At 42.7% G+C, this 15,163-nt stretch overlaps 1 protein-coding gene and 1 pseudogene across 1 annotated transcript; one reads left to right on the top strand and one right to left on the bottom strand.

Annotated features, from left to right (window-relative positions):
- Positions 1-663: 663 nt before the first annotated feature.
- LOC109776436 (pentatricopeptide repeat-containing protein At4g19220, mitochondrial) lies at positions 664-5,360 on the top strand. The gene is made up of 3 exons (XM_020335072.4): positions 664-3,583; positions 4,106-4,260; positions 4,351-5,360. Exon 1 carries the CDS (start codon positions 760-762, stop codon positions 3,505-3,507), a length of 2,748 nt encoding a protein of 915 aa, XP_020190661.1. The 5' UTR covers positions 664-759; the 3' UTR covers positions 3,508-3,583; positions 4,106-4,260; positions 4,351-5,360.
- Positions 5,361-7,957: 2,597 nt separating this feature from the next.
- Positions 7,958-13,337, bottom strand: LOC109776434 (two-component response regulator ORR25-like; annotated as a pseudogene).
- Between the last annotated feature and the right edge of the window lie 1,826 nt (positions 13,338-15,163).

Genomic DNA, 15,163 nt, shown 5'->3' on the forward strand with positions numbered 1-15,163 from the left:
TCAAAACTAGATCTCATATCAATATATTTCGATGATTTTTTAGGTTAAAAGTTGCCATGTCTATTACATATGAATTGCCATGATGCTTACACTGAAGTTGCCATGATATGTTTCAGCTATTTTCATCTACATTTAAAAGTAAATTTTCACTTATTATAAAACGGGAAATTAAGAAACTAGACTTGCCATGAACCATAAACTGAAATTATCATGACACATGCACTTAAAATTGTCATGATTCATACAAAAAATAATTTTCATGGTTAGAGTACTGGAATTGTCATCATAAAAAAAACTAAAATTGTCATGCTCTACAAACTAAAGTTGTCACATGTCAACTTTAGTTTAAGCACTATGGCAACTATAGTGTAAACATCATGACAACTTTTGGGCAAAAAAAATTTCATCGAAACATATCAACATGGGGTCTAGTTAAGATCTCGTCGAGGTGGATTTAATGGTGAAAACGGATTTTTAATTCAATTTTTTAATTAGAAGATAAAAACACTTTAAACCGAAACCAAAAAGATTCCTGCTGATATCATCTGTTCATACGTGGCAAAATGAGTGATGATGAAGGCGTGTAGGCGATGTGCAAGATGCCACACGTGTGGGCTTTAGTTTTTTCAAAACATTTCCGTCTGACAAACGTGTGAACGGAAGGATAGAAATCTGCAACTCATTCTTTCTCTCCTTCCTCTGCGTTGACGCAGTTTGGGCCCTGGAACTCCGTGGAGAGCCGCCGCGCTGCGCCGGTGGATGCTACGCCGAGTTCCCAGCCAGCTCGCCGCCGTAAACCTCACCTTCCCCGCGACAGCCAACCACGCCCGCGTTTCCCACCCGGGCCTTCACGTAGCCATAGCACTGTTCCACCATGCGCCCGCCGAGGGCGAGGGCGGCGCCCGCCACCTGCTCGACGGAATGCCCCACGGAACACGGGCCAGCTCCATCGTGCGCGCGCTCAGGGACGGCGCGAGCCCCGCCGCGGACACCGTCGCCGCCCTCCACTGCGCGTCCCTCAAGTCCGGCGCGGTGCTGGACCCGCCGGTGCGCACCTCGCTCCTCACGGCCTACGCCAGGAGGAGGGGCGACGCGTGTGCCGCCCTGGCGCTGTTCGACGAGGCCGCCCGCCCGGACGTGATCCTGTGGAACGCCGCGCTCGATGCTCTGACCCGGAGCTGCCGTCTCGGCGACGCTGTGGCTCTGTTCCGGCGGATGGCGTGCGTGCTCGGGGCGTTCGATTCGGCCACCGTGGTCATCATGCTGTCGGGGGCGTCGCGCGCCAGAGGCATGGACCTTGGGACGGCGCTCCATGCCACGGCCGTGAAGAGACTCCTCGACACCGACCTGAACCTTCAGAATGCTCTTGTGGACATGTACGCGAAGTGTGGGCGTTTCTGCGCTTCGGAGGCTGTGTTTTGGAGGATGCCGTGTTGGGACACCACCTCATGGAATTCTATGATAGGTGGAAGCGCGTTCGATGGACTTTTTGAAGTTTCGGCTTGTTGCTTCAGGGAGATGATCCGTTTGGGGGTTCAGGCAGATGAGGTCACTCTGTCTTCTGTCCTTGCAGCATCTTCTCGCACGGATGGTCTTTTTTCCTTTGGGAGGTCTGTCCATGGCTGTGTTGTCAAGCTTGGTTATGACGACACTGCATCTTGCTCGGTGGCGAATTCTCTTATAACATTTTATTCAGCCCTTGGATTTACCGAGGACGCAGGGAATGTCTTTGCAGGCATTTTGAGTAAAACTTTGGTATCATGGAATGCTATGATCAAGGGATTGGTGGAGAATGAAAAGGTCAGCGAAGCCCTCTTTGTTTTCCAAGAAATGATATCAGGGTACCAGCCAGATCGTGCCACTTTGGTGACTGTAATTTCTGGCTGTGCTGATCAAGGACTACTCTGTGAAGGGAAAGAAATCCACGGATACATAGTCAGAAAAGGCCTTCTGCATGAGGAGTCTTCTGTAGGAAATAGCTTACTTGGCTTATATATGAAATGTCATGACTCATTTACTGCTAAGCTTTTGTTCAGCACAATGCCAGTAAGAGACCTGATCTCATGGAACACAATGCTTTCTGGTTACTCAAGAGATGTCTCACTGGGAGTAGAGGCTCAAGCTATGTTCAAACAGCTGCTTTCTGAAGGTTTAAAGTGCACTTTGACCACTATACTTGCTGTTCTACCTTCATGCTCTTGTCCAGAAGACCTTAGTTTTGGCAAAGGAGTTCACTCTGTTATCCTGAAGTATGGATTTGTGAGTGCAGTTTCAGTTGTTAATGCGTTGATGCACATGTACATATGCTGCGGGGACACACTGGCTGCTTTCGCACTGTTGAAAAGAATAATGTTGTTTTCAGATATTATTTCATGGAATACAGCCATAGTAGGCTGTGTACAGAATGGACTACATGGTGACGCCTTGGAAGCCTTTCAGCTCATGCATTCATGTTTGCCAGTAAATCCTGACAGCATTACACTAGTTAGTGTTTTATCAGCATGTGGAACTCTTAAACTGCACTCCCTAGGAAAGTCCATCCACTGCATGTCACTGAAGCACTTGCTTGCATGCAATTTGAGGGTGAAGAATGCCCTGTTAACCATGTATTTCCGGTTTGCAGATACTGAAAGTGCCGAGTCAATCTTCTATAGTCCGGGAGATATAAATTTGTGCTCCTGGAATTGTATGATCTCTGGCTTTGCACAGAATAACGATGGCTGGAGAGCATTGCAGTTCTATCAGAAGATTGAAGACTTTGTGCCTGATGAAATGTGTACAGTCAGTATCATCTGTGCTTGCACTCAACTAGGGGATCTTAGATATGGAAAGAGCATACATGGGCATGTGGTCAGGTCTGATCTTCAAAATAATGTTTTTGTTTCAGCATCGCTAGTTGATATGTACAGTAAGTGTGGAAGACTCGACGTTGCTGCCAGAGTATTTGAATCCTCTGCTGAAAAATCAGTTGCTTGCTGGAACTCCATGATATCAGCTTTAGGATTTCATGGGCATGGGTTGCGATCAATAGAACTTTTCTGCAAGATGATTCAGTCTGGGATGACAACCACGAGAAGTACTTTTATTGCTCTTTTGTCAGCTTGCAGTCACTCTGGACTCACTGATGAAGGATGGGAGTATTACCACCTTATGTCAGAGAAATTTGGGATTACTCCAACAGCCGAACACCATGTATGCATCGTAGACATGCTTGGACGTGCTGGTCGGCTGCAGGAAGCACATAAATTTGTGGAGAGTTTACCATCCAAGGAAGCACATGGAGTTTGGGGTGCACTGTTAAGTGCTTGCAGTAACAAGGCTGAAGTCAAGATGGGTGAGTCCATCGCAAAGCATTTGCTCTGCCTGGAGCCTGACAACAGTGGTTATTATGTGACAATTTCTAACCTGTATGCAAATCAAGACATGTGGGATGGTGCAGTCAAGGTTAGGGACATTTTGCAAGGTAAAGGATTGATGAAGCCCCATGGTCACAGTATTGTTGGATAAAGGGTGGCAAAGGAACGATGGAAGCTATGCTGTCCAAGAAAAATTTCCACTAAATCACCAAAGGTGCACGCTGCAGGTATCTGTCTGGTTACACACTTTTCCTTGAATAGTAATGAAGTGATTGAACCTATTTACATAGCATGTCGGATGAATTTCCTCATTTGGCCTTCAAATTTTTGTTCAAATTCTGAACTTTTATAATTGTTATGCTGTTTGTGGACTGATCACTCTTAACTAATTTTCATTCTTGAACTCATTTTTCAAGTATGTTACTGGGGATAAGCAAAACAAAATGAGATTTTACTCCAAAGGTTTTCGTCCTTTAAGCAATAGAAAATAAAATAAAATAAACGGGAGGGCAAGCTGTGATGTATCATACTACTCTGTTATTATTCTGAGCCAAACAAGCTTATGCCTGTGAGAAAGAAAAGTTGAAACGAAGTATGTTAATGAGCTCAAGTGTTTATATGTCATATTATTTTTTTGGACGCCCTTCATCACCTCATCTAGATTACTTTTCACAAGTGTTACCGGCACTCTAGCATGAAATCCATCTAGTCATTTCTTAACCAGCCACTTAATCTTATCTCATATTCAGGGAAATGTTCTGACATCGCTATCCAGTATGCGTAGAGGCAATCTTGTGATGAGCCAACTTTGCACCATTCTGCGAACGACCATACAGCTGCAATTCTGAATCTGGCATTCCAGCACTTGACACGGTTTTCCAGGCTCATCAGGTGGCTTCTGCTGGTAAGCTTGATGCTGGTCTGCACCGTGGCGTCATCATGGGCGTCCATGTGGCTAGTTTCTTTTTCTAATGTCTGTAGTACATTTTTGCAGAAGATGCTAACCAGAGGTTTGTCTGTACGGCACCGCACTCGAGAGCCAAGGAAAAGCAAGATCCAACTGTATGGAAATTCTGCAATGATGGTACGCTGCGTGCCAAAATTCGCAGTTTAGGCGGGCATGCTACAGCTAGTTTTGGATTGATAAATGGAGGAGCAGACAAATTGGGTGGTTATAATTGGGTGTTTGGGCGCAGGCAGGCAGACACGGAGCATGTGGCCGCACTGGAAGCCAGCCTAGAAAAATACTCTGGACTGGACAGCCATTAATCACCACCGTCCTCTCTCTACAACTCCAGCCTGCCTGCTTGCCAGGATCTCTCTCTCTCTCTCTCTCTCTCTCTCATGGAGTTTCTTCTAATCACTAATAAAGCTTGTGTCGGTCTGGAGTTTTGGGCACTGGACAGTCCTTTTTTGGGCAAGATTTGTTGTCACTGGGCAGTATTCTCTAGTTATGTTGTGCACATGGCCATGGAGGAAGCTATTGCTAGCTGGGAGCAATACACTAGTACACTAATAGATGGGCATTCCCCGTAGTTGTGTGATAAAGACAATTGCTTTCTGGAAAGGCAGCTGCTGGCTCTGTCTACAGGGGAGAATATATATGTGGCACCTGTGTCTGCAGGTTCTTTTTTTAGTTCCTTTCCACAGTAAGGAAGCTGCCATCTGGATCAGTTCTGCCCAAAAAGGGAACCAAGAATTAGGAGATTTTTAACTAATTTAGAATGATTTTAGTCACATCTTTCCAGAGTGAGAAGTTGCAGTGGATCATTTTACAAAAAGAGGAGACAGATAACTTGGAATATTTTTAGTCTCGAGGAGGTGAAGATTAATGTACCAGTACCTATGATGTGACATAAAAATTGGTATGAATTTGGATAATGTGGCTAGTTTGGGGTGAATCGAAGCTGCATAAGATATTGTTTATGCCGATTGCCTAAGCACGGCATTGATTAGCTTTGCTAAAGATGTTTGTATCATGAAAGAGGAGGGGCGCTTTGGGTATGTATGGTTCATGTAGCAGAGTGCCTCAAATCATTCAGACACATCCTATGTGTGCCATTATTAAAAGCAGATAAAGAGCCTAGCAAGCTTACATAGATCCTAATTTTAATCTGGTTCCTTTCACTTTTGAACGAGAAATCACATCGCAGATCTACACCTTCTTACCAATGTGAAGCTGCACGTGTTTGAGGTATAGTGTTTACTAGTGAGACCAAAGCCTAAACACCACCTTTCGCTCCATTCAATCCTACAGTTTCAAACCCCTTTTTTTACTTTATGTTCTAACTTAGTTTATTTTCGCGTTCTAATTTGTAGTTTAGTTAAAACTCCTTTTATTCTCATTTCCTAGCAACAGATAGAATAGACCATTTCCAAATTATGGTTTGGGTGCGAATAGAGCTACACAGACAACATGGTTGCGGGGTTGGTAGTGCCTTCCAATTCGCTCCGTGTGGGATTCAACACTTACTTATCATGAAATGCAATAGCCATTTGCACTTGCAGGTCATCAAAGACATCGACTCAACCTTGGTTTGTCATGTCACTATGACCTAGCCTAACACAAACCAAAAAGAATTTACCATGGTCTGTCCCCTCTCACGTCCAGTGAAAGCCCTAAACTGCATCGTCTGAAACCATATGCGGGAGGGCAAGAACTAAGCATGCCACTTAATTCAAGGGTTCATAGAAGTTCTCAAGGGCCCGCGGGCATTTTGTTTACGGCTCTGTCAATGGTCGGTATTAGAGCACTTCTGCCTCCCTTAGCATTTCCTACTTCCACATAAAACAAACACTGGTAGAAAATGGGCCTTTAGTCCCGGTTCGCAAAGGCCTTTAGTCCCGGCTGTGCAACCGGGACTAAATATGCGCGACTAAAGACCCCCCCCCCCTTTTAGTCGCGCCTCTTACGAACCGCGACTAAAGGCTTTAGTCCCGGTTCTCGTGGCTAACCGGGACTAAAGGCCCGTCCACGTGGGCGCCAAGGGTCCGTCGGGGCGGAGGACCTTTAGTCCCGGTTCTCGTGGCTAACCGGGACTAAAGGCCTCCTCCGCAGGTTTAGGGTTTTAGCCCCCCTAAACCTGGTTTCTTTGCGAATTTTTTTTATTTTTTTTATTTTCAAATTTCTGAATTATTTTAACCTCTAATCTCTAATCACCACCCCTCATCACTGCTCAATTTATCCTCTAATCTCTAATCACCCCTCATCATTCCAAATCATCTAACTTCCCGGACGGTCACCCATCCTCTCACTACTCCAGCCTGAGCACGCTTAACTTCCGGGTTCTATTCTCCCTCGTTTTCAAGTCTGCACTTGTTGTTTTCCTGACAATAGTAGGATGTCAATTCTATTAACCCTCAGGAATTTAGCTTGAGCACGAAGTGACACATTTCACTGTTTGAGTTTGAAACTATTGTTTTAAAAAACAATAATTATTTAGTAACACTAATATTTCTGAAATAATTAGTTTGACCATTGTTTGACCACTGTTTGACCACAGTTTGACCAAAGTTTTAAAAAAACTGAAATAATTATTTAGTAACACTAATATTCTAGAATAATTAGTTTGACCATTGTTTGACCACAGTTTGACCACAATTTGAATTTTTTTGAATTTTTTTGCCTCTCCAGATCTTAAAAGCCCCGTATCATTTTTTCTGTTAGGTTTTTGAGGATTTTGAAAATGTTTAACGGGGTCCCCCGGTTAAATTCGGATGTAACTTTTCGAGTAGATGATTTTTCATATAAAAAAACTTTTTCATCCGAGTTCGTATGCAAAAGTTATGCCCATTTTAAGAAATTCCAGAGAGATTTTGCAAATAAAGTCGAAATTCATATTTGTTAATTTTCCCAACAACTAGACCACATATCACATGGGAAACTTATTTTATTTTATTTTTTTGACATTTTCATCATTTTCTTTTGTTTTTTCTAAAACTGAAAAGGCGATCCGGGGGGGGGTAGAGTTTGAAAATGAGGCCTTTAGTACCGGTTCGTGCCATGAACCGGTACTAATGCCTCAAATCCCATTAGTCGCGGTTGGCCAGACCAACCGGGACAGTCGCGGTTGGCCAAACCAACCGGGACTAAAGGTCTAACCTTTAGTCCCGGTTGGTCTGGCCAACCGCGACTAAAGGCCTTCGGGCCAGCCTGAGGACCTTTAGTCCGGTTGGCCAGGCCAACCGGGACTAAAGCCCCTCCCGTCCGCCAGCTGTCGACCGAGCGCGCTGGGCCCAGATAGTTGGTCGCGGGTCTCCTCCCGAACCGCGACTAAAGACCCCTTTGGTCGCGGTTCGATTATTTTGGGGACTAATGGGGGCGTATGGAAGCCTCTTTTTCTACTAGTGAAAAGTGTTCCTTGGGGGGCTGTCTGGGAAGGTTGCTTACTAGTGATCAGGTGGATAAGAGACATGGCCCTTCTAATGGCTTGTGCGTTCTCCGTGGGGAGGAGAAAATGTTGACCATATCTTTTTCTCATGTATCCTGGTGAAGATCATGTGGGCTAGCGTTAGAAAAAAATTCATAATTTTGCCTAGAAAACCTCTAGCTTCACTGATTTCTTTTCCATTGACCAAAGTGTTCCCTCTTTGCATTGAAACATAGTTTGGACATGATTTCGATGCTTGGTCCTTTTGGACGACGCGCAATAATATGGCCAGATAGCTGCATTTTCAAAATGTCTATATGTCTTTAGTTGTGGCTTCTAGTGAAAAATTGAAGAAAAGCTATGGATGAAGAATATACGGCTCTAATGAAGAGTAACACCTGGCACTTAGTACTCAACCTCGAGGTAAAAACATGATGGGCCACAAACAAGTTTGTCCCAGGTATAAAGTGTGCCTTGCTACTACAGGCTTTAAGAAGCATTAATGTTTTGATTACCAGGATGCTAACCCTATTGTAAAAGCTTCCACTATAAGACTTGTATTACGCACAACAGTCTACAAAGGGTGGTGTTTATGTTTGTTGTGCAGAACATGTCAATTCCCAATGTTATGCAAGATGAAGTGTATCTCAAAGAACCACTGGTATATGAAAATGGCTACACATATCACTATGTTTGCAAACTTGTCAAAGCACTCTATTGCCTTAAAGAGCCCCTCGAGCAAGATACTCTTCATCAAGCATCTCATGCGTTGGACATGCTAACGTATAGAACTATCATGCTTCTTCCACGATAGCGTCATCTCCCGTGAAATCCTACATTGAGAAAAAAAGTGTTATTTAAGTACACATGTGCAACTCAACAATTCATATGCAGCGCATAGATTCATACAAATGAGAAAAGTTCTTACTTCCAGGTTCATGTTGGAAAATATATCATCCACTGAGAAGGCATTGATTTCATTCAGTTGATCATTAAGAGGTTGCTGATCAAGTGTGCCTTCTTGCATAGGAAGAATGCTACCTCCATCCCCGCCATCAAGCAGCTGAGTCAACGAGAAGAAATCGTCTGTCTGAAGGTTGTGAAGCATCGAAGTAGTTCTTTCACTGTTGACTACATGAGTATCTTTAGTTGAAGTTCTACTTGCATCAAGTGCAGAGCTACCATTCAACATCATTCCTACTGAGCTTGTGTTGCTTGCCATGTTAAATGGTGCCATCTGCTCAGTGAAGCCTCCCGCTGATGTGGTGTTGCTTATGAATGGTGCCTTTTCATTTTGCATAGGCAGCTAACTACATGACATTGCATAGCTCTCTAGTTGGTTGATCTGTGGGAAGTTCACCTGTGATGCGGCAAGAGACCTCCCACCACCAACTTTGTATTTGCAAATGAACTTTGATGACTGCAAGGGGTTTTGCCTTTGCTTATCTCCATTAGCTTACCACACATTAGGTCCTCATAGGAATTACTATAATTTAATGAAGGAAATTCATCTAACATTATCTCATTGGGTATGTTGTTGTATAGGCTGACGGGAGGGTCACCAAAACCTGTGAATCTTATCGCATCCGATGGTTGTTTCCCAACATACCTCGGCATTCTACCATCATGGAGGTATGACCCCATGTAGAAGTTGCTTTGGGTGTTCATCGGCGGAGCCAAGTGACCCATTGCACCATAGTTGTTTGTACTCCAAGAGGCAGTGTCGCCAGAGGACGCACCCCATCTTCCATGTTCATGATTATGCATGAAATTGCCCTTGTTGTTCATGTTGTACGATGAGTTCCATCTTTCATGTGCATCACCAGAGGGATTTGAGTTGACTCTTTTTAAGTGCAATCTATACTTCTGAAATAAAAGATAGAAAAAATAACAAGTTATGAGATGGATGCTCATCGGAAAAAATAACGGTAAATATGTGAGTACAAAAAGAACTGAAGAGTTGCATGGGTAAAAATACTCATAAAAATATGGGGCATGCATTATATGAGATAAGCCTCGCATTTTAAGGGACACATTTAATTCAAATTACACTTCATGATAGTTGCATTACTAGAGCTTTGACTGATATGTCCCCCAGAAAATAAAAGCTTGCACTTATATATGACAAAATGTGAGACTACGAATAATAGTAAGAAAAACATAGAAATTAAGCATAAAGGTTGAAAATAAACCTGTAGATGACTTGCGATATTCTCTCTACTGAGGCAATCCACATTCATTAGCTCCAATACCTTTTTTGGAACAGCCCCTACAATTATGTAATAAAAAATTATAATGAAAATATGGAGCAGCCAGCATTGTCGATGAATGAGGCACAAGATGTAAATTCTTACTATCAAGGCCAATCTGGTTGATAGCTTCTAGAAACTTGTTATGCAGCTTAATTGTCCATGTCACCCTTGGCTTTCTGTGGGTGGTGGATATAGATGTGCTCTCATTGTGCTTGTTAGAATCATCTCCAGCATTTCTCTTATGTCCCGATAACTTACTCTTGTCAGCAGTCGCTGGTTGAACTCTCTGGACATCATTGTCATGATCGCTGATGTGGCTTATTGCTTTGGGATTTCTCCACCTTTGAACATGTTGCCATATGTTTTTGAGCTCATGGGTACACACTGGCTTCACCATAAAGTCAGACGCGCCATGATCTATCCCCTTCATCACAACCCTCTTGTCGCAATCGACGGATATCACTGCATGCCATATGACCAATGACTTAGAGTTAGAATTTAGAAATTCACAAAAATCTATGAAGTGTACATATGTTTTGGTCAAAGTGCCTATAGACAAAAAAAGCATTTCAATGTTCAATTTTATAATTCTGCTTCTATGCAGACTAAATTTGAAAAATTTCACACATTCAATAGGAAGATACGGAAACAATGGCTAAAACAATAACGGTAACACAATGCGTAAGCCATATCATGACATGTTCCGCGTAGGGAAAACACATCATCATGTCTAACTATTGGTGAACCTGAAGATCAAGTAATATTATTGGCAGTCAACTATGTTTCTCTAGCATACTAGGTAACATCTATCGGCCCACGTAACGCTCTAAGCATTTTAAGTGATCACACTCATATTAGTTTTTAAACGTTAATCACCATTGTCAATAGCTTTTTTATTGCAACTAGCTAATTGTCTGTGCTTGCGACGGGGGCATACATATTCTACATGATAATTTCCATAATTAATGTGGTCCTCCCATCCAGTGCTCGATGATACTTTTTATAATTAATGTGATACTCCCGTCCAAAGAATGATACTCTCCATAATTAACATGGTCCTCTTGTCCAATGCTCGATGATACTTTCCATAAATTAATGTCTAGATAATTGACATGTGTAAATAACTATATAGCTAATTAATTACATGCAGCTGTGGGCGAGGCAGAGATTGGGCAAGAATTATCTGGGACGATTTTTGGGCATTAATAGTAGAGATTCAGGAAAATAAGTATGTGTGGTTGCACTTTCAGTGAAAGTAATTTGACTACAAATTAGTGTGCTGGTTCAAAGTCAACAAATATGCAGTATTGTAGGTATTACCCATGGTTAACCTACTCAATGTAAGTACTTAAAAGTGACACTCCTACTTTATATGCTATTCTCGAGAGTAAATAGTCATAAGGAGTAACAACTTTAAGGAGAATGAAGATGAGTAGTAATCTCAATCTTAATAATATCAATACAACATAGGTATAATTGTAGTATTCATGCAACCCTAGCAAACAGATGTGGTGCAATTGTGTACTTTGTGTGATTGGTAGAACACGAATTTTAATATTAGCTTTGGAAACAACTAAACATAACTTGGTCATATCATGAAATATGAATAGATTATAGTTTTCGCTCTTATTGGTAGGAATTTACAATTAATTGAGATGATATAAAATTAAATTCTAGATGTCCATAAATACAACCAACGAACACGTGGATAGTGGAGTCTACGTTACATTGGAGTGATAGAGACTCTCACTAAGCAAAATTACTCCTTTATAAAATTAAATTGTAGATAGTCCATAAATACGCCCATCGAACACGTGGATGTGGAATCTATGTTACACTGGAGTGACACAGACTCTCACTAGGACAAATTAGCCATTAGAGTGACCATGTCTCGAGCCTACTAAGCACTATCAACCCAATTATTAAAAACAATAATTGGGATCTCCTAATCACGTGCTATCCACGTTTCTTCCCCTTTCCCACCATCCATCCGATCTGATGGATGAATGGTTAGATAGGATCCTATTGTTTTGCGCTAGAAACCGACATTACGTCCCCTACTAACTGATGTGTCGCTCCACCTCCTCTCTCCTGCCCCACTCGCCATCCGATCGGATGGATGGTTAGATAGGATGCCATTGGTTTGGGCTAGAAACCGACAATATGTCCCCTACTAACTCATGTGTCGCTCCACCTCCGCTCTCTTGCCCCACTCGCCATCCGATCGGACGGATGGTTAGATAGATGCCATTTGGTTTGGGCTAGAAACTGACAATACGTCCCCTACTAACTCATGTGTCGCTCCACCTCCACTCTCTTGCCCCACTCGCCATCCGATCGGACGGATGGTTAGATAGGATGCCATTGGTTTGGGCTAGAAACCGATAATACGTCCCCTACTAACTCATGTGTCGCTCCACCTCCGCTCTCCTACCCCAGTCGCCATCCGATCGGACGGATGAACGGTTAGATGGGACCCTGTTGGTTCGGACTCGGTGGGGATCCCGTTCTTTAGAACTCTTTCAGGTTAGAAATAGAGTGCGGGTGCCGTGCATGTGTATGTGGTTTCATAAAATTATCCTAAATATATAGGATCTCACATGCTGCCCAAAGACATTAATATCCTCTCAGGGTATGTCCAAGATTGAGGAGTAAAAGTACGTTGTTAAAAACAATTGTCAGTGCTCATGGATGCAAAACACAAAAATTGGACTTTGGATTGAGGCTTGAGAGAAGTGAGAGTACTGATGACGGGCAGATCCATCTCGAGGCGGATGAGCTCGAGGAGCTTGAAGCCGTCCATGTCCGGCATGCGCACGTCGGTGATGACCAGGTCGAACTGCTGCTTCCCTGCCATGAGCATCCTCAGCGCCGTCTTTGCATCCCTCACCGGCGTTGCTGCATAGCGGCAAGCATTATTCGCAGAGAAACAAATAAATCACAAGGCCCCGATTCTAATGGACTATGGCGTTGGTGGGATCAAGAGACTCACGTTGGTAGTTGCAACGGCGCAAGAGGGCTTCTAGTACCTTGAGGCAGACACGGTCGTCGTCGACGACGAGGATGCGTAACCCCTCCGGGAACTTGTCCTCCGCCGCATCCTCCATCATCTGCCTTCGGTCCCCACCCATCGTGGCCATCTTCTCCAAACTTCTTCCCACCTGGAAAAGTAAACGCCATCAAGAAAAATACTGATTAAAAAACAAATCAACACAAACCTCACAGCCATCTAAGAACACAACCCAAAACCTCTATTAGCTTCCTCGTCTCAGGACACAACTGAAGTTACTGAACGATCGGGATTTCAGAGGAGTGGTGAGAAGGGCTGGAGGATGGAGGGCGTCTATTTATAGGGGTAGAGGGGTCAAGGGAAGGAGTGGAAGTCTTGCGGTCCAGAGTGTGCACGCGCTAGTTTCTACTCCTTAACTTCTGCAGCTACGCCATTTGATCTGGCGATGTCAATGTGCGTGTCTGCTTGTGCCATCGGCCCATGGTTCCTTCCATGAGAGGTGAGCAAAAACCACGGGTGGTGTTGCTGTGTTTTGCTTTTGTTCTTTTCTCACCAAATGTTTAATGTTGGAACACAAATGTTGTGATCTTGAATTACAAAAAGGAGAGGCCCCTGCTTCCTTTGACCGGAACCAGAGAGAGCATTCATGTGTCAATCCTCAGATTCCTACCTACCTTTGCATGGCAACGTGAAAATGTGGAGGCCTAAACTCAAGGAGTGGAAGTCTTTTTCCACTGATCACTTTGTGGAAAAATAATATGACAAGCGCATTTTTACCTGAAGAAAAACACTTCAAGAAGATAAGTTCAAGGGTGTTTCAGACTAGGGAGTACCGGATGCACCCTAGCTAAGGGCGTTAGTAAGTGAGTAACACACAAATTCGTACCAAATGATTGCTTATGCTTTGATCCTTATTATGAGGTGTCAGGCCTATGTATTCAACAAAAGAAAGAAATATGTCGTTTACAAAGAAGAGAGAAAGAAATATAAGGATAGAAGAGTGGAGTTCTTGTGGTCCAGGCGATGGATGTTTGTAGTTTCTGCCATTTTTATTTTCATTACCCTCCATAAAAAAATTCTGTTTTTATTTCCATTCCATTGTCAAATGTCAACTTTCTTGTGGTCCAACGTTGGAGCTAGATGATATCGTCTGTATTCCAAAAGAGGCTTTTGGCGATGTTCAGGTCATATCTCAAATTAATACCTCACCTTTATTCTCATGAAATTTGTTTCGGTGCACCGAAAGCTACGTTCATTGTCTCACTATATGTATATAAACTAATAGATGATCCGTTGAATGAGTTAGGCAATTTGGAGGCCCGGCCCAGTGAACCAAGATATTTTTAAGTAATAAAAAAATCCTATTTAAAAGTTTTAATATATTCTGAAATAGTTTGACTTGTAATTGATGTGTTTTACATATGTGTAAGCTTCTCTTAAAATATACTTTTACCGTGTATGTGGATTTGTATGCATGTGCTGTTTGCTATTTCTAAATGTAGATCTTGGTCCTTTTGTGTACGTATATATATATAAACATGTTACATGAAAATTTCTAGGTGCGGTAGATAACATCTATATGATCATTTCCAACAAAAATACACCTCAACTATTTTCAAAAACCCAGACTCGACGGAGTCCAGGATCCAATCAAACTTTATCGCAATCAGTTTGAAGCAATCACAAAAGGAAACATGACAATGCTTACTGATTCTGAGCGCATCACACATAAATAGAGAAGCAATGAAAAAAAAATTAAAGTTGAAGTGTTAGACCAAAATGATATGGTGTGATTTAGACGAGTGGAACTCCCAACAACTTAAAACACATTCTTGAAGAAGTAGGCATGGGGTGGCTGCCGTTTCTGGTTCTTTTTTGCAAAATATTAGAGAGCACTGATATCCTATGAACTTCCCTGGAGCTTGCATTATTCATGCACATGAATAATTATATTATGAAATGCCAACATATGATCTGACAAATCCTATTAAAATAATTTAAGGGATGCGGTAGCGCTTACCATCATTGTGGAAAAATGCTTGAAAATACCTGGCCAATGGAGATGAAAGGAGTCAGGGTCAGTTTGGTTCGTGACCTGACCCTCATGCCTGGATGGCCAGTGCTGCCTGTGTGGACGTGAGATGTAAAATCTTTGTGCCTGACCATGCTTGTTTG

This window comes from Aegilops tauschii, chromosome 3 (genome assembly GCF_002575655.3).
Source record: "Aegilops tauschii subsp. strangulata cultivar AL8/78 chromosome 3, Aet v6.0, whole genome shotgun sequence".
Taxonomy (NCBI): Eukaryota; Viridiplantae; Streptophyta; class Magnoliopsida; order Poales; family Poaceae; genus Aegilops; species Aegilops tauschii.